Below are 17,173 nucleotides of genomic sequence, written 5' to 3' on the forward strand. Positions count from 1 at the left end.
ATAACGATTCATAATGCCCCACCTAAAAGTGAAGTTTAAGAAGAGTGAAGGCAGAAAATGGAGCTAGACATAAAATCTCCAAATGATAGGCTATAGAGACTTATTGGCTTCAACTTCTTTACTCGAAAGGGAACCAAAAAATGTTCAGTATGCAGTGCACAATTGATTTCCTCTATGATAGAGTGACTTGAGGGATTGTGAGGATGTAACTAATTTGAACGTTAATAAGAGATTGGCTTCCCTTTATATTTGCACCAACATATTAATAATTTACAAAGTTAATCACGAAGTTCACAAAACCCATCTCAGCCTCAACTCTCAATTTTCAACATGTGGAGATACAAAAAGACAGGCTATATATGCCATACAAAAAGACAGGCAGCTGAATCTAATTGATCATCTCTGGGCTATGCCATTGTGGTTTTAAATTGATTCAGCATATACATAGGCCTGCACCTACAGCATGAACTTTGGAGCCCTGCAGGTCTGACTGGAGCACTGTAATCATTTGTCCAGTGGCTCCCTAAAGGCCTAAAGCAGTAGGCTATAGTGCAGAGAGGTTGCCACATTGGCATTCATTTATACAGCCTGCAACGTCTGTATGTTTGATTTCTTGAGAGAACAGAGCACAACCAGTATCGCATAATCTAAATACACTATAATAATATCACCAACAACATAATAAGCAGAATAATCACAAATCGTGACTTTCCCTGTTAAACGAATGACCTAAGAAACGTTCAAGAGGAGCTGTCTGTGGACTCCCGGAGTGGAGCTATCCAAGGTTCTGATTGACAGTTTGCTGGCGTTGGACTGTATCCCAATGCTATGTGGCCGAGTGCATTGTAAATGTAGGTTTAATTTTTGAAGATCTTAGTTAGGCCTATTGCAGATATCCTACCATAACAATATCTGCATGTCATATAGTTTTTCTTGCTATGATGTATACTAAACCCAAGGGCATTAAGACCTGGTGGATGAAACCACTTGCTCAGCCTGGAGAGAGAGAGAGGGAGAGAGTGGGGGGGGGGGGGGGGGGGGGGGGAGTGCGATCGATGATATCTGTAGGGTTCTGACAGCGCGAGCGTTCTCTATAAAACCAAGTGTGAAGCCTCGCCCGCGCCCAACTTCTGAAGCGCAGCAGATCCAACACAGTGCCTTGGAGAGCAGATGAACAGACTCAAAGAACAACGAATATAGATCACAAACTACTATAGATCATTATCTTTCCTTTTGATTATTGATACTGTGATACATAATTCGTTTAATTGTTTAATTGTGCAAACTAACGACAATCAGTATTGGATATAATGGAATTGCTCTTCTCATATTTACATTTAATTGAAAATCTGAATATACAACCAACAATAAAGTAAATAAATGGGAAGTCAAGACAATAAGGATATTTCAAGAAGAAGGGTTCACATTTTCTCCCTGTGGTTGTTGGATAATCAACGTGCCACTGATGGACACCGATGGGGATTGAGCTGCGTTTAACCTGGAAAAGATGAAAAGAAATGCAACGTTTACGTTGGTTAAGCAGTCCTAGTGCTCCCTTTTTTAAGGGTTTTCTTCAAAGCTCGATGACATCTGTCAAAAAAGTGTCGAGGAATGGAGCGCGTCAGTCAGTTGAAGCCAATGTCTTTTATTTATGGAGAGTTCTGGAATATGTCAACCAATGATACCAATGTCAATTTAACGACACGAGGAGAGGAGGAGAAGGATAGTTTGACTTTTCAAGCTGGTTTAGCAGTTACATTATCCCTAATAACTTTTGCAACAACATTATCAAATGCATTTGTTATTGCTACTATTTATCAATCCAGAAAACTGCATACGCCTGCAAACTTTCTGATAGCATCGCTCGCCCTGACAGACCTTCTGGTGTCGGTATTGGTGATGCCAATCAGCGCGCTATACACGGTGAGTCAAACATGGACTTTGGGCCAAGTTATGTGCGACATATGGTTGTCTTCAGACATAACGTGTTGTACCGCATCCATTCTTCATCTGTGCATAATTGCGCTGGACCGTTACTGGGCAATAACAGACGCGGTTGAGTACACCAAGAAGCGCACATCAGCGCGCGCGGCGGGGATGATCGCCACTGCCTGGGTGATTGCCATCTCCATCTCACTGCCGCCCTTCTTCTGGCGTCAGGTGAAAGCGGAGGAAGTTACCACTTGCAATGTGAACACTGATCACATTTTCTACACAATTTATTCCACTTTTGGAGCCTTCTATATTCCCACGTTGTTACTCATAGCCCTTTACGGTAGGATCTATGTGGAAGCCCGAAAGAGGATCTTGAAACAGTCGTCTAATAATAAACCGGGGAAAAGACTCACCTCTGCCCATTTGATAACAAACTCGCCAGGTACAAACTCTGTAGCATCCACCGTCTCTCTAAATTACGGGACGAACGAAATCTCTTCTTGTGAAGCTAATAGCTCACCTGCCAATGTGAACTATGTGAAAGTCACTGTATCCGACGCGCTCCTGGAGAAGAAGAGGATCTCAGCTGCCAGGGAAAGAAAGGCGACTAAAACTTTAGGGATCATTCTCGGAGCTTACATCATATGTTGGCTACCGTTTTTCATTTACACCTTAGTGGTTTCAGTCTGTGCGTCATGTCTCTATCCAGAATTATTTGACATATTTACTTGGTTGGGTTACCTTAACTCTTTAATAAACCCCATCATATACACCATGTCCAATGAGGATTTCAAAAAGGCTTTCCACAAACTAATACGCTTCAGATATTGCAGGTCCTGAAAATAGGCTACCAGACATAAAAGGCTGCCAATACCATTACATTTTGTTCAGCTATGTCAAACTGCACCTCGCCAATAATTGCAACATGTTAACTCTCAGTCATTATCAACCAGTAAACATGTGCAGTATTGTATCTTGCATGCTTTCGAAACGCCTAGCAACATTATTATTTTAATTACATTATAGCCTTCATAGTCATACAGTACATGGCCTGCAGTCATATTCTGTAAACTTGATTATTTAGCAAAACCAGAATGTATTGATCTATCACTGCTAGAGACATTATTATAATAATTATATTATAGCCTACTTCACAGGCATGCAGTACATGGCCTGCAGTCATATTCTGTAAACTTGATTATTTTGCAAAACAAGAATGTATTGATATATCACTGCCATTATTGAACAATCTATCCAGAAATCATAGGCTATAATCTCTGCTGCCTTCCTTATGATCGGCAGTCATGAGATTACAACCCACCCTATACAATTCATATTCCAACCTAAATCAACATTTTGATAAGGACTTTTCCCATTATTGATATCAAAGGTTAATATTAAGGAGTGCGTGTTGGAAATCAGTAGACTTTGCCATGGAATCATGTAGCTTGTTCTGGGGGGCAGAATGTCTGAACAGGCACAGTGGGAACAGCAAGGCTTGATATAACGTTTAATATTTAAACATGCATGGAAAGCCTGCTGTGTGACCAACGCTGCATGACACACAGAGTTACTGTAGGCTAACTGGTATGAGGAAATTATAAGCACAAGATTCTGAGCCCTCTGGGAGGGCACCCCCCCCCCCCTTAGACAAAATAACTTTGTCCCAATAAGATATAATTTCTTCTGAAGTGTACACTTGTTCACTACCTCCCACAACTCTAAAATCATTGGACTGTTGGAGGCATGGGCTAGTCGGATTCAATCATTCCACCATATGTCTTATACCATTACTTTCCTTTCTTATACCCAGTAATTTCCCTGCATACTTTAAGAGGAAGGAAATCAAATTGGGACACAGAGATCATTTCTGTTCCATTTGTTATATGTTTTCTATTGGTTCGACTCCTTAATGAGATCAGTATGAATTTTATGATAAAAGAACATCTCTAATTTCATCTCATAGTCAATGTAAATAATCGTTACTCTATTACTTTATTGTGGGTAATGTTGTTTACTTCAGACTGGACTATAAGCTGACCTCTTGTTGTTAAACAAGCCTCAATCAATGTATTTATATCTGTATGCATTGTAACATATATGTATGTGTGTATGTATGTACGTATGTGTGTAAATGTATTTATTTACGTCATTTTCATTATATTTTGCTATGGAGCTGCTTAAATTGCCTGCGGGTGTTCACTCTGCTGCAACCTTATTATGGCCATTAGACTACAGAATACTGTTGGTAGAATTATACAAATCAAACTCAAATATGACAGACAAGAATACAGACAACTAACACATTTATTCACCTACAGTACCATTACTCATATTGATCATGTTTCACAGATGTCTCAGCATGCTTGCCCTTTATATTCCACGCAAGACTGCATGTGTTAAGTGCAAGATCAAATAGCAGAATTAACAGAGATAATAAGCTGTTAAAAAGCCATTCAAATTTGATTGGTAAACATAACTTTTTGAAGAATACAACCACTGTAAATTACAGAGATGCAATAGTAACAGCCAAGAAGATAAACGACTCAAAACAGCCACACACAGATATACCATCTTGATCTACAGTACTGGCTTTATAATGGCAAACTATGTTCATGAGGTACTACTGTATACTATTGCAGTATTCATGTAATGGAAATTCTATACCGAACAAAAGTATAAATGCAACATGCAACAATTTCAACGATTTGACTGATTTACAGTTCATATAAGGACATCAGTCAATTGAAATACATTAATTAGGCCCTAATCTATGTAAATCACATAACTGGGCAGGGGCGCAGGCATGGATGGGCCTGGGTGGGCATAGGCCCACCCACTTGGGGGCCAGGCCCACTCACTGGGGAGCCAGACCCAGCTAATCAGAATGAGTTTTTCCCCACAAAAGGGCTTTATTACAGACAGAAATACTCCTCAGTTTCATCAGCTGTCTTGGTCGCTGGTCCCAGACGATCCCGCAGGTGAAGAAGCTGGATGTGGAGGTCCTGGACTGGCGTGGTTACACGTGGTCTGCAGTTGTGAGACCGGTTGAACGTATTGACAAATTCTCTAAAACGACGTTGGAGGTGTTTTATGATAGAGAAATAACATTCTGTTCTCTGGCTACAGCTCTGGTGGACATTTTTGCAGTCAGCATGCCAATTTCACGCACCCTCAAAACTTGAGACATCTATGGCATTGTGTTGTGTGACAAAACTGCACATTTTAGAGTGGCCTTTTATTGTCCCCAGCACAAGGTGCAGCTGTGTAATGATCATGCTGTTTAATCAGCGTCTTAATATGCCACACCTGTCAGGTGGATGGATTATCTTGGCAAAGGAGAAATGCTCACTAACAGGGATGTAAACAAATTTGTGCATAACATGTTAGAGAAATAAGCTTTTTGTGCGTATGGAACATTTCTGGGATCTTTTATTTCAGATTATGAAACATGGGACCAACACTTTACATGTTGCGTTTATATTTTTGTTCATTATATTTCATCCAAATTTGCTACTGCTGTACAATAAAGCTTCTCTGCTCATAAGGAATGCACAGCTTTTGCCTTGATCCTGTGGGTAAAGGTCTATCCCAGTGGAATACAAATCACTGCTGCTGTTGTGAAATACAATAAATAAAAAGTTAAATGGAATCTAAGGGTACGGCCATTTTCCTTGGAGAAAACAAGATGGTAGAAGGGTAATAATGAGTTCGCACTTCAAACAGATGGAAGTGCAATTAAAAAGCTAACATTATTAGACAAAAGCAGGTTATAATTCAGAACAGACTGTGTTACAAATTGTGATTCGGGTCAATTGCTATATTCCAGCCAAAAGCTTGTAGAGGTGTGATATTGTTAAATCATGATGTGGAAATAGTTATAACATTTGTTTGCTGTATCATTTTCTCATCATTGTGGAGAGGAGATAAAGCCATGTTCTGAATGCTAATACATTTGAAGGGCTAGTAGAGTGTGTTATGGCATATGTCAGGTGTGAACATTGAACAGGCATTTTGTCAGAATGCTACTGAGTTAATAATCGAACACGACTTTAAAGACCATTTGAATTATTGAACATCACTGTGGAAAATGCTTCCGATAGCAAGAGAAATGTAATGAGGCTCATTATCAGTGGTGCTTTCAAAGTATTTCCATTTCTCATTCCTTCGAGGCACTTCTCAGTGTTGCAAATCTTACTTAGTATAGGCTATTATTATTTCATGTGAAATTCAGAGACCGGATGTGTGGATGATGGTGTGGCTTATTGTTTTGGCAGAAGACGCCCACTGTGTATACAAGAATTAACAGATGCTGTGGGCACCTTCTAAATTTACCCATTTAGAATCACACTGGGATTATAGAGGCAGGGTGTCTTTTGTACTTCAGATTCAGTTGACTCATACTGTGCTATGATATGAAAAATGTGCATGGGTGGCAGGTAGCCTACCGGTTAAGGTCGTTGGTTTGAATCCCAGAGCCGAATCCCATGAGTAAGGCACTTAAACCTAATTGCTCCAGGATTGCAGTCAATAATGGCTGATCTTTGGCCGTGAGATATGACATGCAAAACACAAATTTCCAATTCACATGCATATAATACACACTTCTCGGACAAATGTAAGCACAGATCTAATTATTATTATGAAGGAGGGATGGACTTGTGACATCATTTTCGATCTATAAAATAAGCAGATAATCAATTTCAGGCTCCTAATGAATCAAGGCCCGATTCCCAGCCCAAAGGCTAGAGTCCAGTGGACTAACTGACTGACTGATTGACTGGCTGGCTGACTGACTGGCTGACTCATAACTGACGGAGTGATTTGCTATCTGACTGACTGACTGACTGACTGACTGATGACTGATGGAACAATTAACTGACTGACGGACTCCTTGACTGACTGACTAATTGGCTGACTGACTGACTAATTGCCTGACTGACTGACTGGTTGTCTGACTGCCGTTTAATCATTCCTGTATTACATGACACCTTCGCCTGCAGTCCCCACACTCAGAATCCTATTTTCTGCCTTTTTACTGAGCTCTATGTTCTCTCCTAAGCGATGCGTGCTGGCAGTGATCTAACCTGAATACTATACCGCCTGTGTTGTCCAAAGCTTCTATTTTAGCTGTTGGTCTGTATGTAAGCTGTTATCGTGCATGGACAGTATCTACACAATCCCACTTGGCCTCATTCTATGCTTATGGGAGCCTATGTTATAGAGACGTCATTATAGACATCACTTTATAACCCCCCCCCCCCCCCCCCCCCCGCAGAGGAGGAAGGGGAGGAAGGGGTGGACCATCCTCCTCAGTGAATTAGATAAAACTACACTAAATATATTCACTCGACCAAATAATTGATGAAAACACACTGTTTTGCAATAAGTAGCCTTAGTAGCCTCTAGCTTCTGTCCTCCTGTGGGTACATTGACTTCAATCCAAAACTAGGCTCGTGGTTCTCACCCCCTTCCATAGACTTACACAGTAATTATGACAACTTCTGGAGGACACCCTCCAACCTATCAGAGCTCCTGAACTGACATGTTGTGCACCCAATCAAAGGACCAGAGAATTAATCTAGTACTGAAAGCATAAGCCACACCTAGCTAGCACTGCAGTGCATAAAATGTGGTGAGTAGTTGACTCAAAGAGAGGGAAAGACAATAGTTGAAAAGTTTTGAACAAATGAATTTCTCACAAAATTAAGGAGAAGAGAGAGAGAGAGCTATATTTTGCTGTATTAAAAAAAAAAAAAAAAAAAAAAATTCACTTCGCTAACAAATGCAACTAGCTAGTTTAGTCTACTCAAACACCTGGCTCAAACAGAGAGGGTTATCTAGCTGACTATGACTATCCAACAATGGAACTCTTCCAAGTTAAGGTAAGCTTTTGGTTTTATAAATGTATTGCCACCGGGCCTGCCGGTGTAACTGCTAAGTTTCTTTCTGACTGTACACAGTCTGCATGATTGTAGTGGGTTTACTATGCTTTAGTTCTAGTAGTTCTAGTTGACTATGATATGACAACGATGTAGGCTGTGTGTCGCGATTAGTGGTCATGATATGAAGGTTTGGCTTGAAAAGGTTTTTTCACCTGGTCACAGACAGCTGATGTGTTGTGCACTGAAGTCCACAAGCGAAGGAAAAAGGTGAGAGGAGGAGAGCGCTTAAATAGTTGCAAAAGGAATATTATATCCAATATATCTCATTTGCAACTGTTGGACTAATGAGTACACCCTAGATCAGCTAGATGCAGGCAAGAGCGTGCAAGGCAGTCACCTTGATTACTCAAAATTCTCTTGGCCTGTGCACCTACGTTGTAGACTTTCATTCATAGGCTAGGTTGTAGCAACCTCATGATGGGTACAGGGAAAATTTGAATATCACTTAGTAGCATAAACCTATCGATGTTACATTGAGCTGGGTGAATATGACAGTCATCCAACATGCTGTAATAGAAATAAGGCCATGTTCATAATTTCTAAAATAATCATCCTCCCTCTTCTTAAACTGTACCCACCGCCACATACATACTGTATTAAGTGCTTTGCTCAAAGGAAACAACAGCAGGCAATGGCATCTAGGATTTGATACCAGCAACCCTCCAGTTGCCAGAGCATTTCCAGACAGATTTTTCCCTTCAGACCTGGGATTCAAACTGGCAACCCTCCAGTTGCTGGCTCACCTCTCTAAACGCTAGGCTACCTGCTGCCCCATAGCTTGTATCTCATATAATGTATAAGTCAGAGGGGGAAAGGGAAGCTCAGAATGCATTTTTATTTATTTGAGGATAATTACAAAGCAAAAGAAACACATTTTAATGTTTCCCGTGGTGGCGTGTAATGAGAAAATGTATTGAGATATTGAAGGTTTCTTATATGATCTAAAGTTGATATCAACAGGGTGAGATGAATCGAGACGAATTGCTGGTTGCATACTGTATTTGATCTGAAGTTGATATGAAGAGGGTGAAATTAGTTGCTGCTCCAGATTCGAACCCTGCCAGGAAGCTATCAGTCTCTGCCTTTAGTGCCTACTGACCCTGCATAGCCTGCAAATGACTCAGTTAAGCGAGCTGTGATAGGGGTGAATGGTTGCTTGAGGGGTGTAGTTTCCAGCTCTGTAGCTCGCTGATTGAATGGTAGGGAGACTGCCTCCACATCAAACAAACAACCCAGCTAGGCCGAAATAATTTTGGAGAGCTCACCGATCCAATTCGCCTTTTAGTCACTGCCAAGATAGAGAGAGACACTACACAAAAAAACAGAACATGTCCAACTGAGAAAACTCACCAACTTTCAGTGAGACTTTTCAGATTGAAGTAACTTTGATGTTGAGGATCATCTACAGTAGGATCCATCTAGTGAGGGAAATAGGCCTGCTGCTATCCAAACTGCCTAGTTTGTCAAGAACAAATAAATGACAGATACACTGCAACAGACACACTGACTAAGTGACTGATGAAACTTGCGTGCCACAGCACAGTAGATTAAAGATGTGAAAATGGCTTGATGTACTGTAGCTACTTTACGTGTGTTAACACGTCCCACTCCATAATAACCTCCACAATTACATAACTCCTCCATTCATCTGTCACAGCAGATTATTTTGTAAGAAATGGACCAGTAATCTCAGTGGTGTTATGATTTATCTAGCCCACATGCCGAGCCTCTTCTGCCGCAGTGACAGCTATGAGCTAGCCGTCAAACCAAGTTAATGACTCCAGTCACAGGAGCCCATCTATCATGTGTGATGAGCTCTGTCTCTTCAGCTCCGCTGTCATCCAGCACTCAGTGGCTGTAGGAGATGTTCTTTATCCTTCCCCTCCTGCCTAGTGGCATTGGGATGCTCGGCTCAGCAGAGTCATGCTAACTCCACTTAGATCAGTGGTCACCAACCTTTGCTGAGTCAAGATCACTTTGAGTCAAAATGCAAGCTGAGATTTACCGCTCAGATATTTTAAAAACATGACTTAAAAAACGTAAGCCTATGCAATATTAACCAATGAAAAACAGTGCTGTAGCAATGAGGTTTGTGCAGTAGGGAATAGGCCCAATACATTATCACTGCATATTGGCTATCCTTGAACTGCCTTGCCAATGTTGTTCTTCTCAGAACATTTTTAAATCATATTTTAAAAATGTAGGTACAGTGCCATGCATCCCGTTTGCAAAAAGGCACTAAAGTAATACTGTAATACACTTTTTGTCCTGAATAGAAAGTGTTTGGGGCAAATCCATTTCAACACATTACTGAGTACCACTCTCAATATTTTCAAGCACGGTGGTGGCTACATCATGTTATGGGTATGTTTGTAATCATTAAGTTCTAAAGGTTAAAAAATAAACGGAATGGAGCTAAGCACAGGCAAAATCCTAGAGGAAAACCTGCTTCAATCTGCTTTCCACCAGATACTGCGAGATGAATTCACTTTTCAGTAGGACAATAACCTAAAACACAAGGCCAAATCTACACTGGAGTTGCTTACCAAGAAGACAGTGAATGTTCCTGAGTGGCCTGGTTACAGTTTTGACTTAAATCAGCTTGAAAATATATGGCAAGACTTGAAAATGGTTGTCTAGCAATGATCAACAACCAATTTGAAAGAGTTTGAAGAATTTTTTAAAGAATAATGGGCAAATGTTGCACAATCCAAGTGTGGAAATCTTTGGAGACTTACCCAGAAAGACTCACAGCTGTGATCACTGCCAAAAGTGCTTCTGCAAAGTATTGACTCAGGGATGTGAATACTTATGTAAATGTAATTTTCAATAAATTAGCAAACATTTCTAAAAACATTGTTTTCACTTTGTCATTATGGGGTATTGTGCATATATTTTGAATTCAGGCTGTAACACAACAAAACGAGGAATAAGTCAAGGGGTGTGAATAAGTTCTGAAGGCACTGTATATAATCACACTGGTAATAGATCATTGGATTTATTACTTGTGAGGCACAGCTGAGTGAGCTTTTTTTACTGGACTGATGGCCTGCATCTGATGGTCAGTCTGAGGGGAGGGAGCAGCTGTGAGGTTGCCTCTCAACCGGACTCACGTCCCTTCGCTCTACCTCCACTGAGAAAAGGGGACACAGTCTTCCAGCTGAGGGAGAAACTCAAGTCGCACTGCATTATTTCTGACTCATGCACCAATTCATGTTGTTACTCCTATGACCAGAGAAAGTGAAATATTCCTTGATATTAAAAAAGACACGGGGGGTGCTGGTGAGCAGCAACATGTGAAGACACGTTTTCTTTGTGCTCCTGTCCAGGGCGAACAATTGACTATTAATATTTCACAACACCTCCCCTACCGTGTTCATTTTGTAAAATTCGATTAGAAATCAAATACAATTCACAAATCTGGCAATTTTTTCTTGGCATTTTGTTTTTTTCATCGTAAAATGTCGAAACAACAACGGCCATGAGTCACAAAAGAGCAGGCCTCTACTAAAGCCTTAGGCTCACCGGATACTGACACGGACTCTGATCCCCCCCGGCCTAACCAAGGAAATTGTGGCTATCACTCTGAACAGACCGTGCTAGCTAAGGTGGAGTCCCTATCCACTGACCTATCCGCACAAATAGTCACTCTTGCCACTGAGGTCAACACAAAGACTGCGTTATAGAAGACCTGGCGAAACAGGAAACCTGTCTGAATAGCCTGGAGGGAGCCACAAATACTTACTCCGACAAAGTGGTGACACTGGAAGAGCAAGTCACCCGGCTATCATCAGATGTCGTCAAACTTACTAGTAAGGTCGAGGACCTCGAGAACAGACAGCGCCGGGGGAACGGTCACATTTTTGGCATGAGAGAGGGACTCGAGATCATAGGTGGATTTCGCCTACCCTGTTCATAGCTAAACTGCTACAGAAAATCCTAGGCCCCGATTACGCCCCTACCCTTGAACGTGCGCACAGAAGCTTACAGTCTGCACCGAAGAATGGGGAGCGGCCCAGACCCATTGTAGTCAAATTCCACTACCTTCAGGAGAAAGAGAATGTCTTCCGTAAGGTATCCCGAGCGGCTCCCATCACCCACGATGGCCAGAAGAGTCACATTTACCCGGGCTACACGGCGGGAGTCATGAAGAAGACGTCAACCTTCAACGAGGTGAGGGGGCTCCTACATCGCTGCTGGGACACCAAGTTCCGCATTCTCTACCCAGCAGTGCTGAAGATAAGACATTCGTGGACCCAACCAGGGTCAAGGAATATGTCGTCGCGCACCTACAGTACATCCACAGGAGGACAGGCGGTATACGACTAACTAGCCATTGTAGGCCCGTACTCTGCCCCTGACCATACACTAGCCATGCTACCGCAACTTATTGATTAGGAACGTGCCTACACCCTGCTGACAAAAAGGACAATTATTCTTCCAGCAACTTAACATTATGAACAATGATGGTATGTATAGGAGCGGAACATACACCTCCTTTTTTTATATATATTTTTATTATCCTTCAAATATGCATATTGCATAAGATACATTGGAGAACTGAGGTGGTTCCCTCCAGAATCCCTTCCCTAGGTGTAAACTTGATAATGTTCGCCCTGGATAGAGCTCTACTGAGGTTCGGTTTAACATGGTAGTATCTTGCTCTGGTCTAGGAGAGGTAGATGCAACATTCCATCAGGGGGAAGGCCAGCATAGGGGTCCAAGGTTTTCTGGGTATTTTGTTTTTTTTGCTGTTTTTATTTTATTTTATTTTATTATTCTGACCTTTCAGCACACCATGTGATTGTACTAACATTCATTTCTAATTACTATGACTATGCCTAATTTACATACTCTACGCCCCACTTGCTTTATCAGCTGGAACTTATAAATAATCTTAAGGATCGGTGTCCCGCTAGCGGGACAACTTCCGGTGAAACTGGAGGGCGCACAATTCAAATAAATAATCATAAATATTATAGATTTTAAACATTTATGTACATAAGTGTATTATATCGGCTGAAAGCTTAAATTCTTGTTAATCTAACTGCACTGTCCGATTTACAGTAGCTATTACAGCAAAAACATGCCATGCGATTGTTTGAGGACGGCGCCCCACATCAAAATAGTTTTCCACGTACTTAAATATTCACGTACTTTTTGAAAATCTTCCTCTGATTTGTCATCCAAAGGGTCCCAGCTATAACATGTAGTGTCGTTTTGTTAGATAAAATCCTTCTTTATATCCCAAAAAGTCTGTTAAGTTGGCGCCATCGATTTGAGTAATCCACTCGTTCAACTTGCAGAGAAAGGAATCCGAAAATCTACCACTAAACTTTGTTTCAACAAGTCAAAATACATTTCTATTTACTCCTCAGATACCCTAAAATGTAATCAAACTATAATATTTATATCGGAAAGAAGTATGTTCAATAGGAAACCGATTTTAGCAAGTGCGTAATGTCTTCATGAAGCGCGCAAACACAAATTTTCAAGACTGTGTCCTTCTACTAAAACTGATATTTCTTATTCGTTTTTGAAGTTACAAGCCTGAAACCTTGAACATAGACTGCTGACACCCTGTGGAAACCATAGAAATTGTATCCAGGGAGCTAATTTTCAATATGACCTTTCTCTTGCATTTCTAAGAGGATGGTTGGTCTCTCTCAAAAAAGATTATGTTTGGTTTTTCTTTGGATTTTCTCCTACCATATCGATTGTGTTATATTCTCCTACATTATTTTAACATTTCTACAAACTTCAAAGTGTTTTCTTTCCAATGGTACCAATTATATGCATATCCTGGCTTCAGGGCCTGAGCTACAGGCAGTTTACTTTGGGCTCGTCATTTAGACAGGAAGTGGAGAAAAAAGAGGCCTATCCCTAATATTATAGGAATTAACCATGTGGTCAAGCGTAACCGACTGTATGCTCATCTTAAGTCTTTACGTCCGGACATTGTTTTTCTCCATGAGACCCATCTCCGGTCCAGCGACCATGATAAACTAAAGAGAGGATGGGTCGACCAAATATTTTACTCCAACTTTGTTGCTAAGGCCAGAGGGGCAGCCATCACTATCAGAAAGGAGGGCGACTCTGGCAGTTCCGGGCAGGAGGGCGACTCTGGCAGCTCCGGACAGGAGGGCGACTCTGGCAGCTCCGGACAGGAGGGCGACTCTGGCAGCTCCGGACAGGAGGGCGTCACTGGAGTGGAGAGACACACAGGAGGCTTCGTGCCATGGATCATCACTGGAGGCTTCTTGCCATGGATCATCACTGGAGGCTTCTTGCCATGGATCATCACTGGAGGCTTCGTGCCATGGATCATCACTGGAGGCTTCGTGCCATGGATCATCACTGGTGGCTTCTTACCATGGATCATCACTATAGGTTTCGTGCCATGGATCATCACTGGAGGCTTCGTGCCATGGATCATCACTGGAGGCTTCGTGCCATGGATCATCACTGGAGGCTTCGTGCCATGGATCATCACTGGAGGCTTCGTGCCATGGATCATCACTGGAGGCTTCGTGCCATGGATCATCACTGGAGGCTTCGTGCCATGGATCACCACTGGAGGCTTCCTGCCATGGACCATCACTGGAGGCTTCGTGCCATGGATCACCACTGGACTGGAGAGACACACAGGAGGCCTGGCTCTGGGAGCAGGCACAGGACTCACCAGGCTGGGGAGACATGCAGGAGGCCTCTTCCTTGGCCGAGCCACCGGATACACTGGGCCGTGGAGGTGCACTGGCGGAGCCTGCACACCCCGTCCTGGCTGGATGGTGACTTTGGCCCGGCACGTGCGGGGCGCAGGCACAGGACGCACTGGGCTGTGCAGACGCACTGGAGACACAGTGCACAGAGCCGGCACAGGATATCCTGGGCCGTAGAGACGTCCTGGAGGTCTGGAGAGCAGGGCTGGCACAATCCGTCCTGGCTCGATGCCCACTCTAGCCCGGCCGATGCGAGGAGCTGGGATATAGCGCACCGGGCTAAGAACGCGTACTGGAGACACCGTGCGCTCCACCGCATAACACGGTGCCTGACCAGTACGCCGCCGCCACGGTAAGCACGGGGAGTTGGCTCAGGTCTCCAACCTGGCTCAGCCAATCTCCCCATGTGCCCCCCCCAAAAAAATTATTTGGGAGTGGCCTCCCGGTCTTTAGTGCCAGCCTTGTCCCCGTGTAATCCTTGGCCCTTCTCCTAGCTGCCTCCGCCTTCCTTCCTGCTTCGACCTTCTCCCATGGCAGGCGATCTTTTCCGGCCAGGATCTCCTCCCACGTGTAGGATCCTTTGCCGTCCAGGATGTCCTCCCATGTCCAGTCCTCCTTACCCCGCTGCTTGGTCCTTTGGTGGTGGGTAGTTCTGTAACGATTCTCTTGGGCTGAAGGAAGAGTGGACCAAGGTGCAGCGTTTAAAGTGTTCATAATTTAATCCAAAAACCAAATTGAAAAAAAACAACAAACAGGAGAACGAAAGCGAAACAGTGCTGTCTGGTGCAGACACAAAAACAGAAAACAACTACCCACAAAACACAGGTGGGAAAAGGCTACCTAAGTATGGTTCTCAATCAGAGATAACTATAGACAGCTGCCTCTGATTGAGAACCACACCCGGCCAAACACATAGAAATAGACAACATAGAACAAAAACATAGAATGCCCACCCCAACTCACGCCCTGACCAACCAAAATAGAGACATAAAAAGGGATCTCTAAGGTCAGGGCGTGACACATACACAGCGTATGACAACAAACAGTGAACTGAACGCTTATTGGAGCTATCTCAACTCCTTCTAGATGTGGACAACAGATATGCCTCTTCTCCAACTCCTGAACTCTACAAAGAGAGACTGCTACACCAATCGGAATTTGACAAGCTTTCTACTAAACAAACGGAGCAGCTTCTGTTTAAGTCGAGGAAGACATTTTATGAACACGGAGAGAAAGCTGGCAAGTTGTTATCTCACCAGCTTCAACAATCCGCTGCTAGTAGCACCATACCTGAAATCTGTGTTGCAGCTGATTCATCTTCTACCAATCCCAAAGAAATCAACAATCAATTTAAGAAATTCTACTCTGCTCTTTACTTGTCAGAGGCTCTTCCTGACACATCTCATGTGCATGCATTTCTAGACAATCTGGACATCCCCTGTCTCAATTCTGATGAACAAACGAACATTGATGCCTCAATAAGTGATGAGGAAGCTACTCTGGCAATCCAGTCCATGCAGAGTGGTAAAGGTCCTGGGCCTGATGGCTTCCCTATTGAATTTTATAAAGCATTCTCCTCCAAACTATCCCCTATCCTTAGATCAATGTACAATGAAATCTTTTCTAATTAGAAACTGCCCCAGACACTTACCCAGGCGAGTATTTCGGTTTTGCTTAAAAAGGACAAGAATCCCCTAGACTGTGGCTCATACCGCCCTATAAGCTTCTTGTGCTTCGACTATAAAATTCCCACTAAGTGATGCCTAATATAATTAACTCAAATCAAATCAAATTGTATTTGTCACATGCGCTGAATACAACAGGTGTAGGTAGACCTTACAGTGAAATGCTTACTTACAAGCCCTTAACCAACAATGCAGTTTTAAGAAAAATACCCAAATAAAAAATAAAAGTAACAAATGATTAAAGAGCAGCAGTAAAATAACAATAGCGAGGTTATATACAGGGGGTACTGGTACAGAGTCAATGTGCGGGGGCACCGGTTAGTTGAGGTAATTAACTCTGATTTATCTCAGGTAGGCAATCTTTCTATAATATGAGCAGGTTATTTAATGTTCTCTATTCTGCCCACTCGACTCAACAGCCAGAGGTCGTCATCTCTCTTGATGCTGAGAAGGCTTTCGACCGGGTTGAGTGGGAATATCTATTTACAGTACTAGAGAGATTTGGGTTTGGCCCATCATTCCTTTCCTGGATTAAGATTTTCTACTCATCCCAGGGCCTTCTGTTCGCACCAACAATGTTACCTCCAGCTACTTCCCTCTCCATAGAGGGGCCAGGCACACTTGTTGTTTATCCCCTTTCCAAATTAATATGGCTATTGAACCTCTTGCTATCGCCCTGCAGGCGGAGGAGAGTATTAAGGGAATACTAAGGGGCGACATAACTCACAAAGTGTCCTTGTATGCAGACAATCTTCTTTTACACATCTCTAACCCCGTGGAGTATATAACCTATCTCTTGGACATGCTACAAGGTTTTGGGACATTCTCTGGTTATAAGTTAAACCTAACAAAAAGTGTGCTGCTCCCCATTAATCAGTTAGCAGAAGGT

General features: G+C 42.6%; 1 protein-coding gene across 1 annotated transcript; it reads left to right on the forward strand.

The window, feature by feature from the left end:
- Positions 1–1,668: 1,668 nt before the first annotated feature.
- Positions 1,669–2,775, forward strand: LOC120024227 (5-hydroxytryptamine receptor 1B-like). Its single transcript, XM_038968422.1, has one exon. The coding sequence runs from the start codon at positions 1,669–1,671 to the stop codon at positions 2,773–2,775; it is 1,107 nt and encodes a 368-aa protein (XP_038824350.1).
- The last annotated feature ends 14,398 nt before the right edge of the window (positions 2,776–17,173 follow it).

This window comes from Salvelinus namaycush, chromosome 29, assembly GCF_016432855.1.
Source record: "Salvelinus namaycush isolate Seneca chromosome 29, SaNama_1.0, whole genome shotgun sequence".
Classification (NCBI taxonomy): Eukaryota; Metazoa; Chordata; class Actinopteri; order Salmoniformes; family Salmonidae; genus Salvelinus; species Salvelinus namaycush.